The sequence below is a fragment of the Tetrao urogallus genome (assembly GCF_951394365.1).
Source record: "Tetrao urogallus genome assembly, chromosome: 9".
Lineage (NCBI taxonomy): Eukaryota > Metazoa > Chordata > Aves > Galliformes > Phasianidae > Tetrao > Tetrao urogallus.
In genome coordinates this window covers 5,859,420-5,878,132 of record NC_136822.1, presented here as the reverse complement: position 1 = coordinate 5,878,132, position 18,713 = coordinate 5,859,420, and the positions used below count along the sequence as shown (strand labels likewise).

At 35.9% G+C, this 18,713-nt stretch overlaps 1 protein-coding gene across 1 annotated transcript; it reads right to left on the bottom strand.

The window, feature by feature from the left end:
- Positions 1-229: 229 nt before the first annotated feature.
- On the bottom strand, positions 230-7,067 carry TRIM42 (tripartite motif containing 42; the record flags this gene model as incomplete). Its single annotated transcript, XM_079539926.1, has 5 exons — positions 230-319; positions 2,018-2,245; positions 2,906-3,726; positions 5,019-5,725; positions 6,712-7,067. The coding sequence occupies 5 exons, from the start codon at positions 7,065-7,067 to the stop codon at positions 230-232; spliced, it is 2,202 nt and encodes a 733-aa protein (XP_079396052.1).
- Between the last annotated feature and the right edge of the window lie 11,646 nt (positions 7,068-18,713).

Sequence of the window (18,713 nt, the reverse complement as noted above, 5' to 3'; positions counted from 1 at the left end):
TTGTTTTTTTTTTTTTTTTTTTTTTTTTTTTAAGGCCTTATTGCTACATTTAGAAAAAGGAAACATAATGAAAAGGGTGTGTTTTTATTATTATAATTTACCAGGAAGCAGTAAGTCTGAAGACTCTTAGGTTTTAGGTTGGTGACTTTGTTGAAAAAGGGGTTACTGCAAGGCATACGTGTATTCTTTTTGCTGCTGTTGAACCAGAAATCCTGCCTTTGTTTGCTGTCTATCTCTTCAGTGTTTGCTGAGTACCCTGCATACTATTCTCAGTCCTCCATCTGTCTTGGATTATCTTGTGTTCACCTGAAGTAATTATCTGCAAGTAAAATACAAGAATTTATTAAATTTCAGCATTTGTTATTTTGGGAATCAGATTTAATTAGTGTCTGTTTTCAAAAGAACTTGCCATTTACAGATGCGTTTTCAAAGCTGCCAAGAGCCGATTTAATCTGTGTTGATCTTTGGGAAGTATAAGTACCTATATTTGAGAAGAAATGGAAATTGAACTCTTCTAAAAATCTGACATTGAATATGAGCAGACAACAGCAAACATTTGATAGTGTTTTGTACATTGATTAATTAAAGGGGTGGACAGACTGCCAAATAGCTGATTTTGAGGAAGCTGTGATTCATCTGTAGGCCAATGGCCATGACGCTGGGCTATGAAGAGAGAAGTACTTCCCACATTTTAGGAGTTCCCTCATTCCTAAAATTACAGATTATGTTTTTCCATTTTGCTTGTGAAGCCTGCACACAGACTTAGGAGATCTGGTCCTCAAGTTAAATATCAAAATATATTTGAATAACCTCTTTTGTGGAATTCAGTGTTTCAGGGTGCTAGTGGCACAGCATCAACTTTTTCAGTTTGTTTTTTTCAAAAAGAAAATATGTATATAAGTCTGTTATATATCCTGTTTCATTTCCTTTTGCTATGGAACTCTTCTGTAAATTACAACAAATGTTATGTGAGTTTGTGTTTCTCTGGGATATTAATGACTGTGCTGCATAAAGAAAGAACAGTTTTCAAAAGAAGGAATCAATATGGCAATTGTCAGATAAAAACAAAGAATACTCTGTTTTAAGTGTAGGAATTGTAGCAGACTAAGAAGCTATCATTTATCATTAGACCATGCCAAGTAAGTAGGATGTCTGAATGCTGTTCCAAAGTCCAAAACTCTTACTCTGTACATGTGAAAAGGGGCAAGAGTCTTGGACGGGAACAGGACATAGGGAGAACACTTTAAAATGTGGTTGGAATCCTAGACTGGCACCTACCCTTCTTATGCAACTGCTTTTTTAATGCACTAAAATTTTATCACGAAAAAGGCATTAACAAGTATGGTTTTGGTTTTTTTTTTTATTCTCTCTTTTTTTTTTTTTTTTTTTTTTTTTTTTTTTTTCCTTCCCCTTAGCAAGAAAAAGATTATATCAGCAAGAAGTTTGGGATGCAAAGAATGTTAAATTGAGTTCAGTGTCTCAAATTTGGATGACTTTTTGAAAACTTTCCTACTCTTTTTAACTTCTACCTTTTTAATACTTTTCTTTTTCTTCTAAAACCATGGTAAAGGAGCTTCATGGCCAAAGTTGTCAAAGAATATTCTTAATTTTTGTTTGGTTCCTCTCTCCCTTAATTATTGCTTTCTCTTTCTAGCATGAAAGTTTTTCGAATCTAATTCTTCATACTTTTGTTCTATGTGTTCAGAGAGATCAGTGTAAAGACTGTTTCAGACATGAAGTAATATTAATATTTATGACTATGTGTCTGTAATCGTAACACGATCTCTGTTAGAAAAAAAAACTGAGAAACATTCTTCATAGGACAATCAATTACAGCTAGGATGAACAACATATGGAAAAATCTAGTGTAACTATCAGCATTGCTTACCTAGATAAGTGTATAGGAATCTTTTATTCAAGTAGCATTCTTTGTAAATAGATGGAAAAAACCCTCACACAAGTATGGAGGCAAGAATGTTAATGTAACTCTACAAAACATTAGAAGAATATACAATACCTTACAGCTCTCACTCCATTCTCCTTGACCACTTTTATTGACAGCACGGACTTTGAAAAGATATTCTGTATTTGAATCCAGATTACGTATCTCAAGGTTCTGCTGCTGTATTTTGCTTAGCTTGCCATCCAGTTGTGTGCAGACAGTGTTATCAGGACCAATACCAACAACTTCATAAAATTCCACCTCAAAGAAATCCACATCTTCTATAGGACAAGTCCAGTAAATCTGTAAAGAGAAAAAAAATCTGTAGAACACCATTATGTGCCATTTTTGCTAATTTTCACTTTTGCCTTTTTTGAAAGGCTCTAGATTAGCAGATTTTAGTTTTAAAATGCTGAAGCAGCTGAAATTCCGTGTTTGTAAGATACATTTTGGGAGATAAGCACCCTCCTGGGAATTTCATAGTGCTGTCTTCTAACACATTAGAGTACTGAAGGCTGGCAGCAGTTGGTCCTTTGTGACATGCTCTTTTGATCTTATGCAGCTGGCATCCTGTCCTTGTTAATATCTCTAATATATCATGAGGAAAATTACATAGACATACGATGTCGCATTTCAAGGCCAAGAACAAGGATCACGAGTTGGTCTGACATACAGATATTTAGATGCAAACATAGTAGTACATCTATTTCTTGCTGCAGTGGACCATTCCTTTTAAGGTATTTATGACATATAAAATAATATAACAACATAATTTGATATTGTAGGAAAGTGATGCAACTCAGTTTATACTTCATTTTATCTCTATAGGCAAGTTTAAAATGCATACTCTCCTATGCAAATGAAGTGTTTGGTATTGTAGTCTTATTTATTCAAACTAAGAGCCTGAAAACGTAGTGGTAATAATTAGTAATTGCGTATATTTAGGATTTATTAGTGACTTACTTTGGCAGACCTTGGGTAAACAACAGTCTGGTATATAACAACAGGTCCTGGCGCTGGGAATGATTCTTTTTCCATAGGTTCTGAACTTGGAAAGTTAACAATCTGATATTTCCTTTCTTTTCTTGAAGTTTCACAAGCTGCATCCCAAAATGCACACATTTTATTACTCTGTGTAGAATGATGGGGAGGTGTAGAGTTTGGTCTCCCAGGAGTGCTTTCAATTGGCATGCCTAATTCAAGCAAGGAATTTAAGGATGCGCTTTGGAGCATTGTTGATTGCTTGGCTTCATGAATGCTTGAAACATGCCTTGGAACCATTATTTCTGGGTTAAAAGAACAGGGATGCTTGTCTCCTTTACTTTCTAACTGTTTTGTTTCACTAAGGGTTGGTGAAAATCCCTGTAAAATGGCAAACAGTTCATCAAATTTGAATTGCAGTTTCCTTAAGGGATCTTCTCGAATATGTGGGCTAGGCTGGAAAATGGAAGGAATTGCATCTTCTATTTCTTTCACCAAACAGTGTGCTGATTGCAGAAATACAACTTGACTTTCCTCCTTAAGAGCCTCTTCAGCATACTGGATAAGGCCATCCATATATGAGAGCTGGCTGAATGTATAATTTACGTATTCTGAAATGTCTTTCTGTTTTTTAAGTTCGGTGTTTTCAAGCAACTCCATCATCTCTTTTTCTTGTTCATGTAGCACCGTATGTAGTTTTAAGAATCCATTTCTGATCTCCTTCCTTTGGAGATCCTTGGAGGCCTGGAAATTATTTTTTAGCAGGGTAACTTCCATTAGATCATTATCAATTCCTTGGCGTGCTGAAAAACAAAACAAAATAAACAACAAATCTGCGGTCAGTAGTTTCAACTTTATATTAGATAGAATACAGAGGTTACAAGAGACAGAGCAATAGGTTGTAGTTTAAAGAAATTTCAGGTTAGATAGAACATGGGACAAGTGAGAATTTAGTATTTTTCTCTCATCTCTACTGCTAGGGAGCTCCAAGGGAAGTTGTTTGGGTTAAAATTTTCATATTTGGATGTATGAGAGTCAGGTAGCTTAATTGCTCCTTGATTATTATTCCTTCACTTATTTATCATTCCCCAAGATGGGCTTGATGATTTTTAATTAATTACATGGGAAATCCTGAAACTTGATTTATAGTAACTGTGTATTATTTTTGAAAATTCACTATGTCAGTAGCAAGCTAAAATAATTGTAGCAAATGTGACTGCATAGACCTCATTATGTCTGTGGCTGACAGTAGATTCCTCTGATAACCATTATATGAAGGTATGATTTATTCTTCTGACACTAAAAATTGAGAACTGTCAGAGAACAGAATCAAAAACACCAGAGGCTGGCAGTAAATTTTGCTGGAGTGCAACTAACATTTTGAAACAATGTCATATTACAGAATCCCGTATAAATATTTTGTATTTTACTTTTTGAACTTTAAGACTGTTATGAGAATGCAAATTGAATACTTCCAGTTATTTCTCACTGCATGTGGTTCACTTTTACCTTTCTAAATTTTATTTTCTGTGCAACTTCATTTGTCCCCAGCATTTATGATGTTATATGCAAAAATCGAAATATTTAAAAGAAATTCATAAAATCCCAGTCTCTGCGCAGTCACTCAGTTGCTATGGATGAAATCTTAGATAAAAGGAGGGACACTGCTGTGGTTCCTCAGAACAATGAGGCTGTCTTGCCTCTTAATGAGCATGGGATTATTGAGCATAATCATAATACTGGCTGAAGAGAGACAATCCAAAATTTGACTGCAGGGTGCACGTCTGATTTAAAAATGCAGATGTAATTGGTGGCTGTTTCACGCTGGATCTCACAGTACAAAGTGGAGTTTCTTATACCTAGATGCGCTTTTCTATTCCCATCTCGCATACAAATCCTTAGTTCTCTAGTATTTGAATCTGGCTCATGGTGCTGTGCAATTAAAGACTTGTTTCCTTTATGTTTCTACAGTAGGAACAGTTCACCTTTCTGTCTCTTGTGATGTGCAGAGAATTAACACGGCTCATCAAGTGTATGTGCAAGTATCTTTCCTGAGAAGGCACAGGGAAGTGTAAGAAGCAGCAGAAATACAAACCTTGTTTAAATTTTACAATTGTATTGGAGAGAGAAGCAGCCTCTCTTGAACATGCAGCTGCCAAGGGAATGGTCTCATGATCATTGTGCAGCGAATTCTTGCAGAAACCACAGATCAGTTTGTGGTCATCCAGACAGTATTCTGAGAGGTGTGAGTTGCAGTGCAGTAAGCATGCCCACTGTTCATTATCTTCTTGACACGTGCTGGTGAATATGTGGTCTTGAGCACCACTCTCAGTATGATATAAATGCAGACATTCACTGCACATGTTAATTCCACATGTTCTACATCTTTTAGTTGCCACTCTTCTTCTCTTCCTGCAAGTTTCGCAATAGACTGGTCTTTCACTGTGGTCAAATCTCCATTTCAGAATGCCGTGTCTGCGCATGTATTTCTTGGCCAGTTTTGCTTTAAGGTAATTCTTCCTCAGCTGAATTTTGTTTGTGTTAGGGAGACAGTGAGCTTTGTTACATACTGGGCATACGATGATATAATAGTTTTCTGTTGCTTCAGCTTTGGTCTTGGTTTTTATTATGCATTTCTCACAAATGCAGTGATTGCATGGCAGCATAAACGGCTGGAGAAATAACTGTTTGCACAGTGGACAGGCAAGCTGATCACGAAAAGCCTGGTTGGAGCCTTTCCTTTCTGGTACACTCACACGTGCTTTATTTCTAGTTCTTAATCTTGACATGATATCTGTTGACCTAAAGAAAATAAAATTGAAAAAGAAAAAAGCAAATAAATGAAAATAAAAGACAGAATATGAGTGTACAATCTAAGAAACAGAATGATAAAATAAGCAGTTCCACCTTGCATGCCAACCATCCTTTTATTCTGACTGGGTATTTTATTTAAACAATTGGATTAACAATGCTAAGAATTCATTTTTTTAAATTTTCATAGCTATTTCACTATATTTGAATGCTGTTGCCAACAATGTGCATAGGCAGAAATCTTACTCTTGTCAAGTCTCTGAATTTGTTGAGTTACTGCTGGTGTCCTCTTAAGATAACAACCCACATTTACATATGATCATCCTAAATTTTAGTCATTTGAAAAATCACCCATTCATGATTTCTGATTTTTAAAATAAATGGAGATTATTCTTAGTAGCAGTCTTATGTCATTAAAATTTAAGCAATTAATATGAAAGAATCAAAATTTGGATATTTTTATTAAAATTAGAATAATTATTTAATTTTTGAAATAATTTTTTCTCTGTGTTCTCTTCAAATCTTTATTTCCTAGTTTCCCTCTTAGCCTGTGGACATTGTTGTATAAAAAAGTGTTACTTTAATAATGATTCTGACTGTTTTATATCTCCTTGGCAAAGAGCATCGTTATTCAGGATGTACACCTGATTCTGGGACACTACAGTCTGGCCTTCTGCCATGCTTCAGTTTAACATCCGTGTTTCTGTGTTGGTATTGCTTTTCTTCCCATCTACTCTGCCCAGATGTTCAGCCATGCTATTTTTCTTCTTGTCACTCTAGAGAATGGTAGAGAGGGGAAAAAAAAAAAAAAAAAGAAGCCTTTTTTCTGCTTCTAAAAAAGAATGATATCCTGTGGTTTGAAATAGCTCCAATGAGCTACTAGATTATATGCTCCTAAATGCAAGACATCCATTAAGACGTAATGAAAATTAGAAAAATAGGAACCTAAGAAATTAAAAGCCCTTGATCCCACTTACTGAACAGTCCCTGGTGCTCTTGACTGCTGTTGGTCATAGACAGATTTTCCGCAGCATTTGCTTGCATAGTATTGGCATGCTGAATTCTCTCCACCACAGCAGCAGCATTTGCAGTCTGGGTCATTTGAGCAAGAGCAGCAGCACCACCAGCAATTTGCGTGCTCTGAACATGAGCAGTGGCAGCACTGGTAAGGTTTGTCTTCTTCGTACGGGCATGGGAAACAGCTGCAGTTCTGCTCACTGGTAAATAGGAAGCGCCAACACAGGCAGCATTCCTTCTTTCTTCTGTGGCAAGTTAGATAACAGCAGTTTGAGAAGCATGGGCAGGCTGAAAAGGTACATCCATTTTCATCCATCTTTCCATTATACAGCTGAAAGAAAGTTCATTTATCCTTTTAGCTTCTCTGTAAACTATTGCAGTTGGGCTCCCACAAGGCACGAGGTCTGACTTGAGGGTCAAGGTCTGTGCTGTGGGCAATGCATGTTGTTCTAAATGGAATGTGAAGTCACAGTGATGCATTCAAATAAGGACACAGGCAGAATTCTATAAGCACGTTTATACACGTTTTATACATGCTTAATATGCTGATTACAACATCTATATATCATGATACTTACAGTTGTTTTTGAATTCCTAGACAGCATTTACCTCTCTCTCCATTAATAGTGTGAATGGTTTATGCACTGGGATTAGCTATCCCAAGGCAACATCTTGTCAGGGCTACATGCTTTACCGTCATTTTGTTAGCTTCAAATATAGCTACCACACGTAAAGGAACCGTACACTTGAAATGCATTTCCAAGTATATCCTTTTACCTGTAATTTTTTTGCCTGCCAGTGTTGATGCACTTGAACAATGTATGGTATTTGATCCTCTGAGACTTGGGAAAAGGAACTATGCTTGGAGCACAAGTTCAACGCTCAATCACAGTGGACCTGCATTTTTCTTGACTCCAAGTGTGCTTCTTCACCTCCCTTAACCTGACCAGTCTTCTATAAACGCAATATCAGGCCTAATTCTTTAATTACTTCATATTAAGCACCTTTTTCTTCTTTTGTTTAGTTAATTTATTTGAAGATTTACATAGTATTTTTGTCTATTTGCAGAGATTATAATTTTAAATAAAAATGAAATTGTTGTAAAGAATACATGAACTTCTCAGAAGTGTATAGTAGTAGTTTACTGTAATGATAATCTGACTAAAACGAGCCCCCCACTAAGTTGTCTGCAGCTGACATCTGAAAGAGCATGTTCTCTTACTGGAAACTTTAGGACAGTGATGTCTGTACGATACATACTCAATAATGCCACCTTTTAAAAGTGGCTGCTGTACTTTATGTATCTGAGTTTTTTTCTGAAATTTAGTAATTCAGCTTGTGATAATGTGTTAATGTATAACTGGGAATTACTGAAATGGGTCTTCACATAGTTTATTGTAAAAGCTCCTTTGATCCTATTTGCTGAAAGTCTGTTCTACTTAAAGAAAATTTATTTTGCTGATTCAGAGCCTTACAGACTACAATGGCTGTGTCATTATGTGCAGCCATCTACATGGATGGGCCATAATGGGTTCTTAGCAATGGCTATAGTCTGTCAATCAGATTTTCACACAGAAGTATTCACACAGTGTGCTGAATGGTATAGCCTAGACATTCAGTGGATGTTGTTTCTGCCACTTATCTTTCTAATTTTATCAGCAGTAAAACTTTTTTGCTGTGCATATTTAATTTTATCAGATTGAATGGCTTTTGCATTCAATGAGTAGGAATATATCTTGTGATGCGTGTCTGTTTTTCTTTTGCAAATATGTTCATTATGAAATGTGGTGGTTTTTGTTTTTTGTGTGAGAAAGAAAGCTGGTAGGGTAAGAAAAGAGAAAAAAAAATATTAGTCGTGTGTCCCATATGCTAATATTTAGTCACTGTTTTCCATTTTGGCATAATACAGAGGCTAATAGCAACTTGTATCATTCTTAGGAACATATACCTATTGATCCATTGGTTCATTGATTCTCTGTGAATTGTATTTTTCTACTTTGTCTTAGACTTCTGTGGCTACATTACCCCATGTAATTCCCCTAAACCGTCTTCAGTGCTCCAGGTTTTTTGCTTACTTACACTACCTGCCTCAGCAACTTGGTACCTGTGTTGCTCAGTGTGCAGGTGATCATCTCTATAACTCTGTGTAGGCATACACCCAGTTCTAAATTGGTCTCATTTCATTAGTGTGTTTATTCTTCTCTAACAGATATTGAAGGATGAAATCAGACTGACTGATTGAATTAGATGCAGTAGCCTCAACCATACTGCCAGACTTGTAGTAGTGTTTGGAGACACGTTTCTCCCTATTCATGATTCTCTGTGATCAGTTCTTATGATAGCCAGCCTGTGATGTGTTTGACTTAAACGAATGAGAGATTTATTTAAAAGCAGGGTACTTTTCCATATGGCAATTTATCTTGTTCTGTTGTGTTTTCCAAGATAAGCCTAACATTATTGTTTTCTGTGTGAAATAGCATGGACATGCTCTTCACCAGTCATAAATTAGAAATCAAGTGTTTGAATCAAGTTCTTAATTGTGTTTTGTCACTAAAGTGGAGAACTAGATTACCCTGCATTATCCCTATCTGTATGTCCCGAATATGATTTATTTAGCAAATATTTGTTCCTCTTTCTGTTGAGTGTAATGAGGCATGTCATGTCACAGAATCACAGAATCACAGAACTGTAGGGGTTGGAAGGGACCTCCTGAGATCATCGAGTCCAACCCCCCTGCCAAAGCAGGTTCCATGTCTGTGTCTGTGATGTCTGTGATCTCACTAAGTTTATTGCCTTGCAGTTCTTTGTATTTCCATCAAGAGAATGAGTAAGGGAGCAAGCAAAAGACATTTCTTTCCTATGTCCTTGCTTCACACAAGAATGTAGAGGAAGTACTGTCCTGACAAATCTGAAAATCTAACTTCTCCTGCCTTCATATGCTCCTTTAGGCATAAAATGAGCTTGTAAGTCAGGGGCAGAAGGAAGAGAAACTAAACCCTCGGAAGCCTAAGGGGTGACCTTTCCCATAAAACCATATAGACCAGCCGGATTCACTCTCTAAAGATTATATAGCAGTTCTTTCAATAAATTGCGATGATTTAAGAGATTAATTGACTGCACTACATAAAAATGACTGGTTGGGGGCTGTGGTGGTGGTGTGTTAGGTTTAAATGAAGTATGAGAAGCATGATGTGATACAATCCAAAACTGATCCATTACAGCTGAGGGTTGCTTCTGAAAGTATTGTTTCTGGCTAGCTGTGGTTTGCCAACAGCAACCAATTTTTTCATAAGAAAAATCCCTGTATCTAGTATTCCGTCTTTTCACCATCACTGTAAAATATGTTGCAGATCAATTTCTGCATGGTGAGGCTGCCTAGGAAATTGTGCAGTTTTAGAACTGATGTTCTTTCCTTGTTTTTCCAGAGCTTCGTTGTTCCCTTTCCGCTCAACCCTTCATTTGTAGCCAACTGGCAACTCTTCATTTGTGGTTCAACTAGCAGAAATATGTTGATGATTATACTGAAAAAAGAGTTGAGGAATAGGAATCTCTCCATCTCTTTTATGTTGAAAGGTTGAGGTGGTTTAGCTGCTAGTTAGGAACCAGCAGACAGCTGAGTGGCATGATCATTTGCAGTTAAGATTAGCAGCTGATAAAGCAAAATTGCAACAAACACACAGTAAACTTAAAGCTTCTTCATTCTTCTCTAAAGCTGTGGAGGAAATATATCACACTGAGCTCTTCGTATACCTTTACTCACAGATGAAGAAATATACAGTTGATAGATTTTCTTTTACTAATTTTCACTTACATATACAAGAGAGATAATCTTATTTATACATCATCACTCCATAACTTAGTATTACTAATGTCTGCTTAATAGTCATTCAGATTCTCAAAACTATTTCTGAAATACTGTGCACAACAAAAGACTCACTAATGGCATTTTGTGTATTTCTTCATTGAAAAAGTTAGCTGCGATCACATAGTCACACAATTAGTGCCAGCCACATACAGCTAAGAACTACACAGAATACTAAAGAAAAAAGGAAGTTGTGTTACACTTATATAAACTGGGTATTTTCGAAGTATCAAGGTTTAATAAAGTTCACTGAAGGAACACCTGAAATAATCACAGGAGTTCTACAAGTTCTCTTTTGAGAGCTTGTGAAAGATAATGGAAAAGGTGCTGGACAAGGAGAAGTTTAATGCTACACAAACTAGAAGAAAATCTAAGAAATCTTGCTTAGATGAGAAACCTTTACCTTAAAATGAAGGCTTTTGAGTGACTGCATGCTTAACAAATCATAGTATTTCATGCCCTTTTGCACAGATCTCAAATGGAGTAAGTGAAGGCTAAAAAATGCCTTAGATGATGTATTTGTCGTAGATACTAAAAAATTTCAGTGGCGTACAGTTACTGCAGTCTGCATGCAGAGTCTTTCGCAACTTTGTTCTCATTCCTGTTTTGTTTAGCCTTGTTGCTTTCACGTGTCACTGTCACAATGAGAATTTTTTCATTCTGTGGCTCAAAGAAAAGCTTGGGAATGCTACATAATGACTGAAAACACCAGATCTGTATTATATATCTACCCTTTCCCAGCTGATCTCGCTGCAACCTTCATGTACTTGTTCTGGTGCCTGCTTGTGTCCCCTGAACCTAATGTATTTGTTGCTGTTCTGGGTCACTTTCAGTTCCCCTCCCACTCCCTGTCTGGGAGCTCCTCCTCACGTTCCGATTTTGTGAGCTGGCTTTTTCCCAGGATACAGGTGTTCATCTCCTTAACGTGAGGGTTTATGTTGCTATTGCAGTGAGAAAGATGATAATCAAATATTTTTGCTTGAATGCTTCACCTGAGTCCTAGCATAAACACTGGCAGCTGCAAACAAATGTATGTAAAGGTTAAGGCATAAAAACTGCTGGACCACATAAAAGTGACTATATGGTTGCAAACCAAACTTATTTGTGTTTTTTCTTTTTAAAAATATATAAAATGCTGAGATAATTAAATATAAATTTGTTAAACCATATTTGGTTAAAAGGAAAAAGAAATCAACAAAAATTCGCATTGTCTGGGAGAAGAGGGGAAATACCACTGAGATGAGTGGAGTTGGGAAATAAAGGCTTCATGGATTTAGGCAGTGGATTACATAGGGAGCTAAAGCTGTTATAAGCAGAAGTTCTGTACTGTTGTGGAAGGATTCAAGTTTTTCCTTCATCCCTAAGAAACCAGCTGAGAAGGTTTATAATAAATGTAAAAAAAAAAGAAAAAAAAAAAAAAGAAAAAAAAAAGTGCTTTTTAAAGAACTCATGATGAGGAAAATAAAGCTCCTGGCATGATGATTTGCAATTAAGATTAGCAGCTGATAAAGCGAAAGAGCAACTTTTCCATAACTATGAGTGTAAACACTTCATATTTGATTGAAACCTGAGGGAAGTGTTTTCTGCTTGTATGCCCCTGCAGAGAGAATGGGAAATAGGCCTGCCCACATGCTCTGCAGAGGTGAAAATGCTTTTTGAGCAAAGCTGCTTGGTGTGTGCCTAGTCCTACACTTGAATTAACGCTTTCAATCAAAACCAGAACTATTGTGGCACCGACTGTTAAATTCATTTGTATCATTTGTTGTTCATTTGCTGTTGCTTACCTTTTCCATTTCTTGAGGACTCCACAGTTAAAACAGGTTTACCTCTTCTATGAGAATATTAAAAAAAAACATTTGTGCCATGGTATAAGTCTTATCTCTATGCGTTTTCTTAGGAAGACTCAGGATGTACAAGTCCAGTGGAAATCCTTCTTCTTATAGGTGTAACAATGTTCCTTAAGCTGTTTATATTTTTTTGGATATTCTTCTGTCTGGTATTTCAAAAATGCATAAAATGCTCTAAAAAAATGTCCTACCTTATGTAACACAAAGGAGCTCTCTGTTGAAGGTTCTCACTGTGTCATCGGAGATGAGGGAGAGAGAATTCTGCCAAAATGCTTAGGTTGCTATACAAACTATTTAAATTATTTTTTCCCTAAAGGATTTTTTTATCATTGTATCATGGTGTTAAGTGAAAAATGATGCGTCATTTAGTCATTGGGATTACAGTTTGAGGTGATTATAATGAATATAACTTAATTTGCTGTCTCATTGTTGGATAGAGAAGATACTGTATAATCATAGCTAGTGTGCTCCGTATCTGCCTCAATAGTTAATCCATAGATGGATTAACTTAACTGGACTTCGTAGTTTGGCAGCAGTTTCTTTTATCTTATATATGTAAGATTACAAAGAGAAAGATGATGTATGTTGTGCTATAGCAGGGTAGTATAAAATAAACTTCCATTTGCATCAAGTCTGCTGCGCGTTATAGGGACTATTTTATCAAAGCAAAATGGTACGCTAGGGCATAGCATTACTCACCAAGTTTGTAAGTAAGGATTTAAAAGCTGAACTTCAATCACTTGGAATATCATTTTGCTTGGAAGCATACATCAAAGAAGTGAGCATGTTTTTTGAAATGATTTTTCCTATTTGATTTGCATAAATATAGTATTCTTTTCACTTAAGAAAAGTCATAGAAATAGTTGTCCTTTCCCCCCCCCCCCCCCCAATTAATTTTTAAGAATTTACCAAAAGGCTTGTAGAGTGAACTTTATATCTACAAGTGATTCACTTTTAGTAGGTGCTACTTGTGGAAATATGTAATGAGTCACTTAAATCTTAAGTTGGGTTTAGTATTTTAGTTTTGATTGTTTTTACAAATACATTTTTACATTTCCTATTCATTAAAATCATTTTGTCACCAGAACAGAATATCAAGTGGTGAGGAAAACTGAAGTTAAATCAAAGCATATCATTTCCTATTTATTTCATATGAGAATGCTGATGTGCATAAGAGCTGTGTGTCAGAAATATCAGTGAACTGTGATTTGATGAAAGTGAATCCATTTGACATTAACGGATCACTCACACGAAAAGGTTTTAATGAAATTACTCTGATCAGACCACAGCTCAGAAGAAAAATTTTGTAGGCAGCCTTTGTCTGCCTGCAGACTATTCTACTTTGTCTGCTCCTTGTTTCTCTTAGCAGTATTTGTATAGCACGTAAGGAGCACTTAGTAGGAGAACATTTTTTTTTTTAGGGTTTTTTTTCTTTACCTTAGAACTAATAAATAATAGCAATAAATTCTAACAATGAAATGAATGAATGAAAGTTGGTAACATTTTTTAACGTTCTGTAATCTACATATAGCTGTAGCAAAGCCTGGAGGTGACAATTAGTGTGTCTGCTTTTTAATCTGAACTTTGTCTTGGTTTTGACTTGCCTTTGGTTGCTGATCTTTCAGCAGGAGACCTACATACAGAAGAAAATGTAACACTGACCTAACTGGGGCATATTCACAGTGAAAAGAAAGCACAGAGGTCAGCTTGTGGTGACAGCAGGGGGAAATGATAGGTTACACAGAGATGTGCCTTTTATTCTTGAAAAAAATTGTGTCCCTTTAGCTCTTGCCTTGTATTCCTAACCCTCCTGCCCCATGATGCTCCCGTCTTCCCCTACATGCAGCACAACAAGAAGGACTTTATTAACTGTAATGTGTATTTATGGAGTTGTGTGAACTGGAAAGCAAAACCAATCTTGTAATCCTTTTTCTTTTCTTGCAAGTTGAAAGCTTACAAGATTTAAATACAAGATTTGTAAAAGAAGCTGAAAATGAAGTTAACATAAAACACCAGATACCTAAAAATGTATATGGTCAGATACAACCAAGAATCTCAGACCATCAGAGTAGAAAATAAAAAATGTTTTGAATTTAGCAGTAACGTTCTAGTATTCTTGACATGGGAGTTCCATAAATTCTGTAATTGCTTGGAAGAAGGGAGGAAAAAAAAACAAAACACCAAAAAACAGAAATCAGAATGATTTCTGACAAATTCTTTCATGACTACTTTGAAGATGCACAATCTTCACCTCAGAGATGCACTTCTAAAAAAGAATCGATCATACCTATTGATGAATTCTCCCAGACTTTCACTGTAACTTGACTTCTAACAACAAAGCATAGCTTGATTTCTTGCCTATGTTAAAACGACCAATGTAGAGTTACTCTTGGCTATACAATAGTTTCTGTCTGCTCATTTAAATATATTGTAGACAAACACAAATCTCAATTGTTGCAAAGTTTGTGCACAAACTAGCTGGGAAGTGCTCTTATCTCTGGTATTGTTTAGTTACAGGAATCTATTAGTGGCATTCTTAAACGATGAGATTTTGAAAACACATTCCTGAGACTTCCTTAAATTGACAGTGTCATTTCAGGTATCCTTAATAATGTTATTTTTTTTTTTAGTGTTGTTAGCTGATTTTTGTCCTTCCAGCCCTTCTGAAAATCCTTCTGAAGGTTTTCAAAATGATGCAAACCTGGGAAGAAGTCACAGTTTTATCTTTCTCATGGCTTTGTAGTCTAAAGAAAAACTGTAAATGAAAAGGGTTTGCCTAAGGAAAATTAAAAGATATACCAAATAGCCTTTGTAAAGTTCTAGTTCAGTGAAATGAAGATGAAAGCTTTCCATTTCAAGGATTTATAATCATTTCTTTAAAGATAGTTGCTGTGATTATATGAGTATGCATGTATCTAAATAGTGAATCATTCTGTGGGGAAGAAAGATGGTTTAGAAACAGTAGTTGTAATAACTCACTAGAACAAAAATGAAAGTAAAATGTGCAAAACATCTTTATTCTCTTTCTTATTCCTGTGGTATCTATGTTCAGTTGCAATTAAACAAGTTTATGGCTTTGTCCGGTTCAGTCATTTTGCTGAAGGGAGACAAACGTAGGGTAACAGCTGTTTAAAAAGGCATCTATCTAGTTATTTTGTATGACTGAGGTCGCATGGAAACCCCAACTAAGCTCCAATGTAACTGAAAGCCAGAATGCACGCTCACTTAATCTTTCTGGATTTTGTTTGTTCGCCTCTTTTCTGTCCTTCTTTTTCTTGTTGTCCATCCTGTTGCAGGTGAATCAGTGCTGGTACCAGCCTGTGACCTCTCCGTGGGGAGGTAGTGAAGCTCTTCGTAGCCCCCATCATAGAGCTGGATTTCTTTGATTTGTGGAGATTTTGATTTCTATTTATGCTTCGCTAACATGCCCTTGCATTTAACCCTGAGTTTGACTAATTTTAAGTCCAGAATTTCCCAAAGTGCTGAGTCAGTGTGACATCTGTTCTCTTTGGTAATTTGGTTCAGAAGTGCATTTTCCTCATACTCCCTATGTTGGTCCTAAGCGCTCGTTACGGACGTGCATTGAGACCCTATAGTCTAAAGGCCTGGTTGCCAGGAAAGCTGGGGAGGTAGAGCCACATAGGCATTTCAGAGTGTTATGGGGATAACATAAGGAGAATTTTCAGGTGAGAACAGAGGAAAGCCCAGATGAAAATAGGGCTTATAGTTTTTTGGGGCTGACGAGAAAATATAAGGAGGCTGAAAAGATGAAACTGATTTGGGAAGTAGGGTCTTTTGACGAAGTGATAAAAGATGCTTAAAAGAGAAAAATCCATTCAATATATTTTTTTTAATGTAGGAAAAATATGATTTAGAAGAGTAAGAAAAACATTTTTAAAAAAATTAATTTGTTGATGGATACTAAATCACATACTATAAGATGTGTATAATTTGTGCTTCAGGGTAACAGACTTTGAGGCACGCGGAGTAAATATTTTTGAAAGCTGTATTTTTTGACTACTTTTGTCCAAAACCTGAAGAATATTACTATAGTTGCTATTCCTATTCTTCAAAAGGATCAATATATGTCTTCACTTTTTTGATCAATGATTGAGAGTTGAAAGTAAAACATGATGCTGCAATTGAAGCAGGAGAAAGTTATTGCCTATAGTATATGCTGTGTAGTTATATTTATGTATCAAAATCAATACACTCTCCTGTAAGTGTGTGTTTTATGTATATAAATACATACTTTTTTAGGAGTCTTGCAAAACTTAATACATTTCTATCACTTTCTGTATGGTAAAACAAAGCTAATACAAAAGTAACTTCTTTGCAATTCTGTATCATTTTAATAGTTGCCTTTATTTCAGTCATCTGAGTGAAACAACAAATTAGTACAAAAGATACATAATTTTGACTGATAGAAACAGATGTCTAGGTATTTAGCTATGTAGAGGACCCATGGAAAGGTGAGACATCACAGGTATCCTGCATGTTTATAGGAAATTGGAAGATCTCTGAAAGTAGACCCCACATTTTTATTTCATTTATATGATATATTAAAGATTCTTCTATTCTTTCTCAAAATTGGGTAATTACACTTTCTGTTGCTAGTGTCAAAGGGAGTTCTTGGTTCTGAATTTTCAGTTTAGTTGAAGTTAGATGCTTTCCATGATTGTTGCTCTCAAATCATGAGAGGAAGATACTTGTACAAAGAAGTACAAACATGCAACTTGGGCCAGCTGTAAGGAACTTTTAATTTGAGGAAGAAGTGAAGAAACGATTATTGCTAAACAAAACTTAGTGGAAAGACTATGCTTAAGAGCTGTGTAACTTAGAGCATTTTTTTAAGGGTGTATAGGATTTGTGGACTATTCTGAAAGAAGTAGTTGTGTTTTCATTCCTTATGTCAGAGGCAACTGGATCTGATTGCAATGTTTTATCTGTGCTACAAATATGTCTTTTGAAATAGTTGCATTGGCTAAAACATAGGCAACTTGTCGTTTGCATTTTTATCCTTCAAAAAGACAATCTTAATTTGATTTCCTTCCTAGAATGTAGAAAAAATAAAATCCTGATAAGATGATTCATAGGTAAACATTTGCTGGAACTATAGCTATTAAAATGAAACCTTCCAGACAAGACACTTGCGGGATTTTTTTTTTTAGTGATTTTTTTTTTAGTGATAGTGATTTGTGTACTGTTATTACAGCAGGAAACAGGATAGGATTGCAGTAGCAGTAGCTAAGATGTTGCTGCAGCACTATTGGATAGAATCACCTGCATGCAGCTGTAGTGAAACAGGAGCTCCCTACACAGAATCTGAAGTGAGACTGGGGAATGGAGAAGATAATGCATTTTCTTTGAGAGTCAGAGAGAATTACTCTCTTTTTCTCGTTTCATCTGCAACGTATTAACAGTAGTCTGGAATGTAGTCATTGTTACAGCAGAGATGTACATTTTAATTTCATTTTACTTATCTATTCATCCCCCTTCTCAAACAGAAATACTTGTTAATTTAAGGAGTGGCACGCTGCTCTATTTTAAATCATCCATTGGAGCTTTGAGATATTAAATAAATTATTACTATATTCAGAAATATGCCAAGTTTCAATGCAGGTTGAGGAGAGGATGTATTTTTTAGCATTGGGTAGCTGGCAGTAGAATAAAAATTCATTTATATATGAGTAAAATCCTCTTATTGAGTGTAAGAATTCCTGGTCCTTTCTTAACTGTATCAGTTGGGAGCATAGGAACTGCCATATTGCATCAAACCAGTCATTTGTCTGCTGCAGCACCCTCTTGCCAGCAGTGACCAAATGATTTAGAAGGTGAGGGAAAACCTGTAAAGAGGCCAGAGTGAGAAATGGTGATTTTGAGAAAAGCATTTTTCTTCCTGATTTCTGTTTTGTTTTTGACACAGTAGAAAAGATTGAAATAAAGCCCCAAAGCACTTGTTTGTGGTGAGATTTTAAGTTCTCATTTGAAAATTCATAACGTCAAAAAAACTTAAACAAACTGCTTAAGTAAGAAAAAAAGGAAAAAAGTTGGTGTCCAGGCGCATTAAAATTAGTGTTTAATGCCATGTAAGAAGAAAGTATTCTTGTTTACCATTAGAGAATGTATGTATTGCTGCCTCTACCTCTTTCCATCTGGTCATTCTTGCCGACCAACTTCTTCCCCAGTGCCTGCTTCGCTTTGAAGGTACACTGAGATATTCTGCTTCTCAGCCTTCAAAGAGGAGTATCTC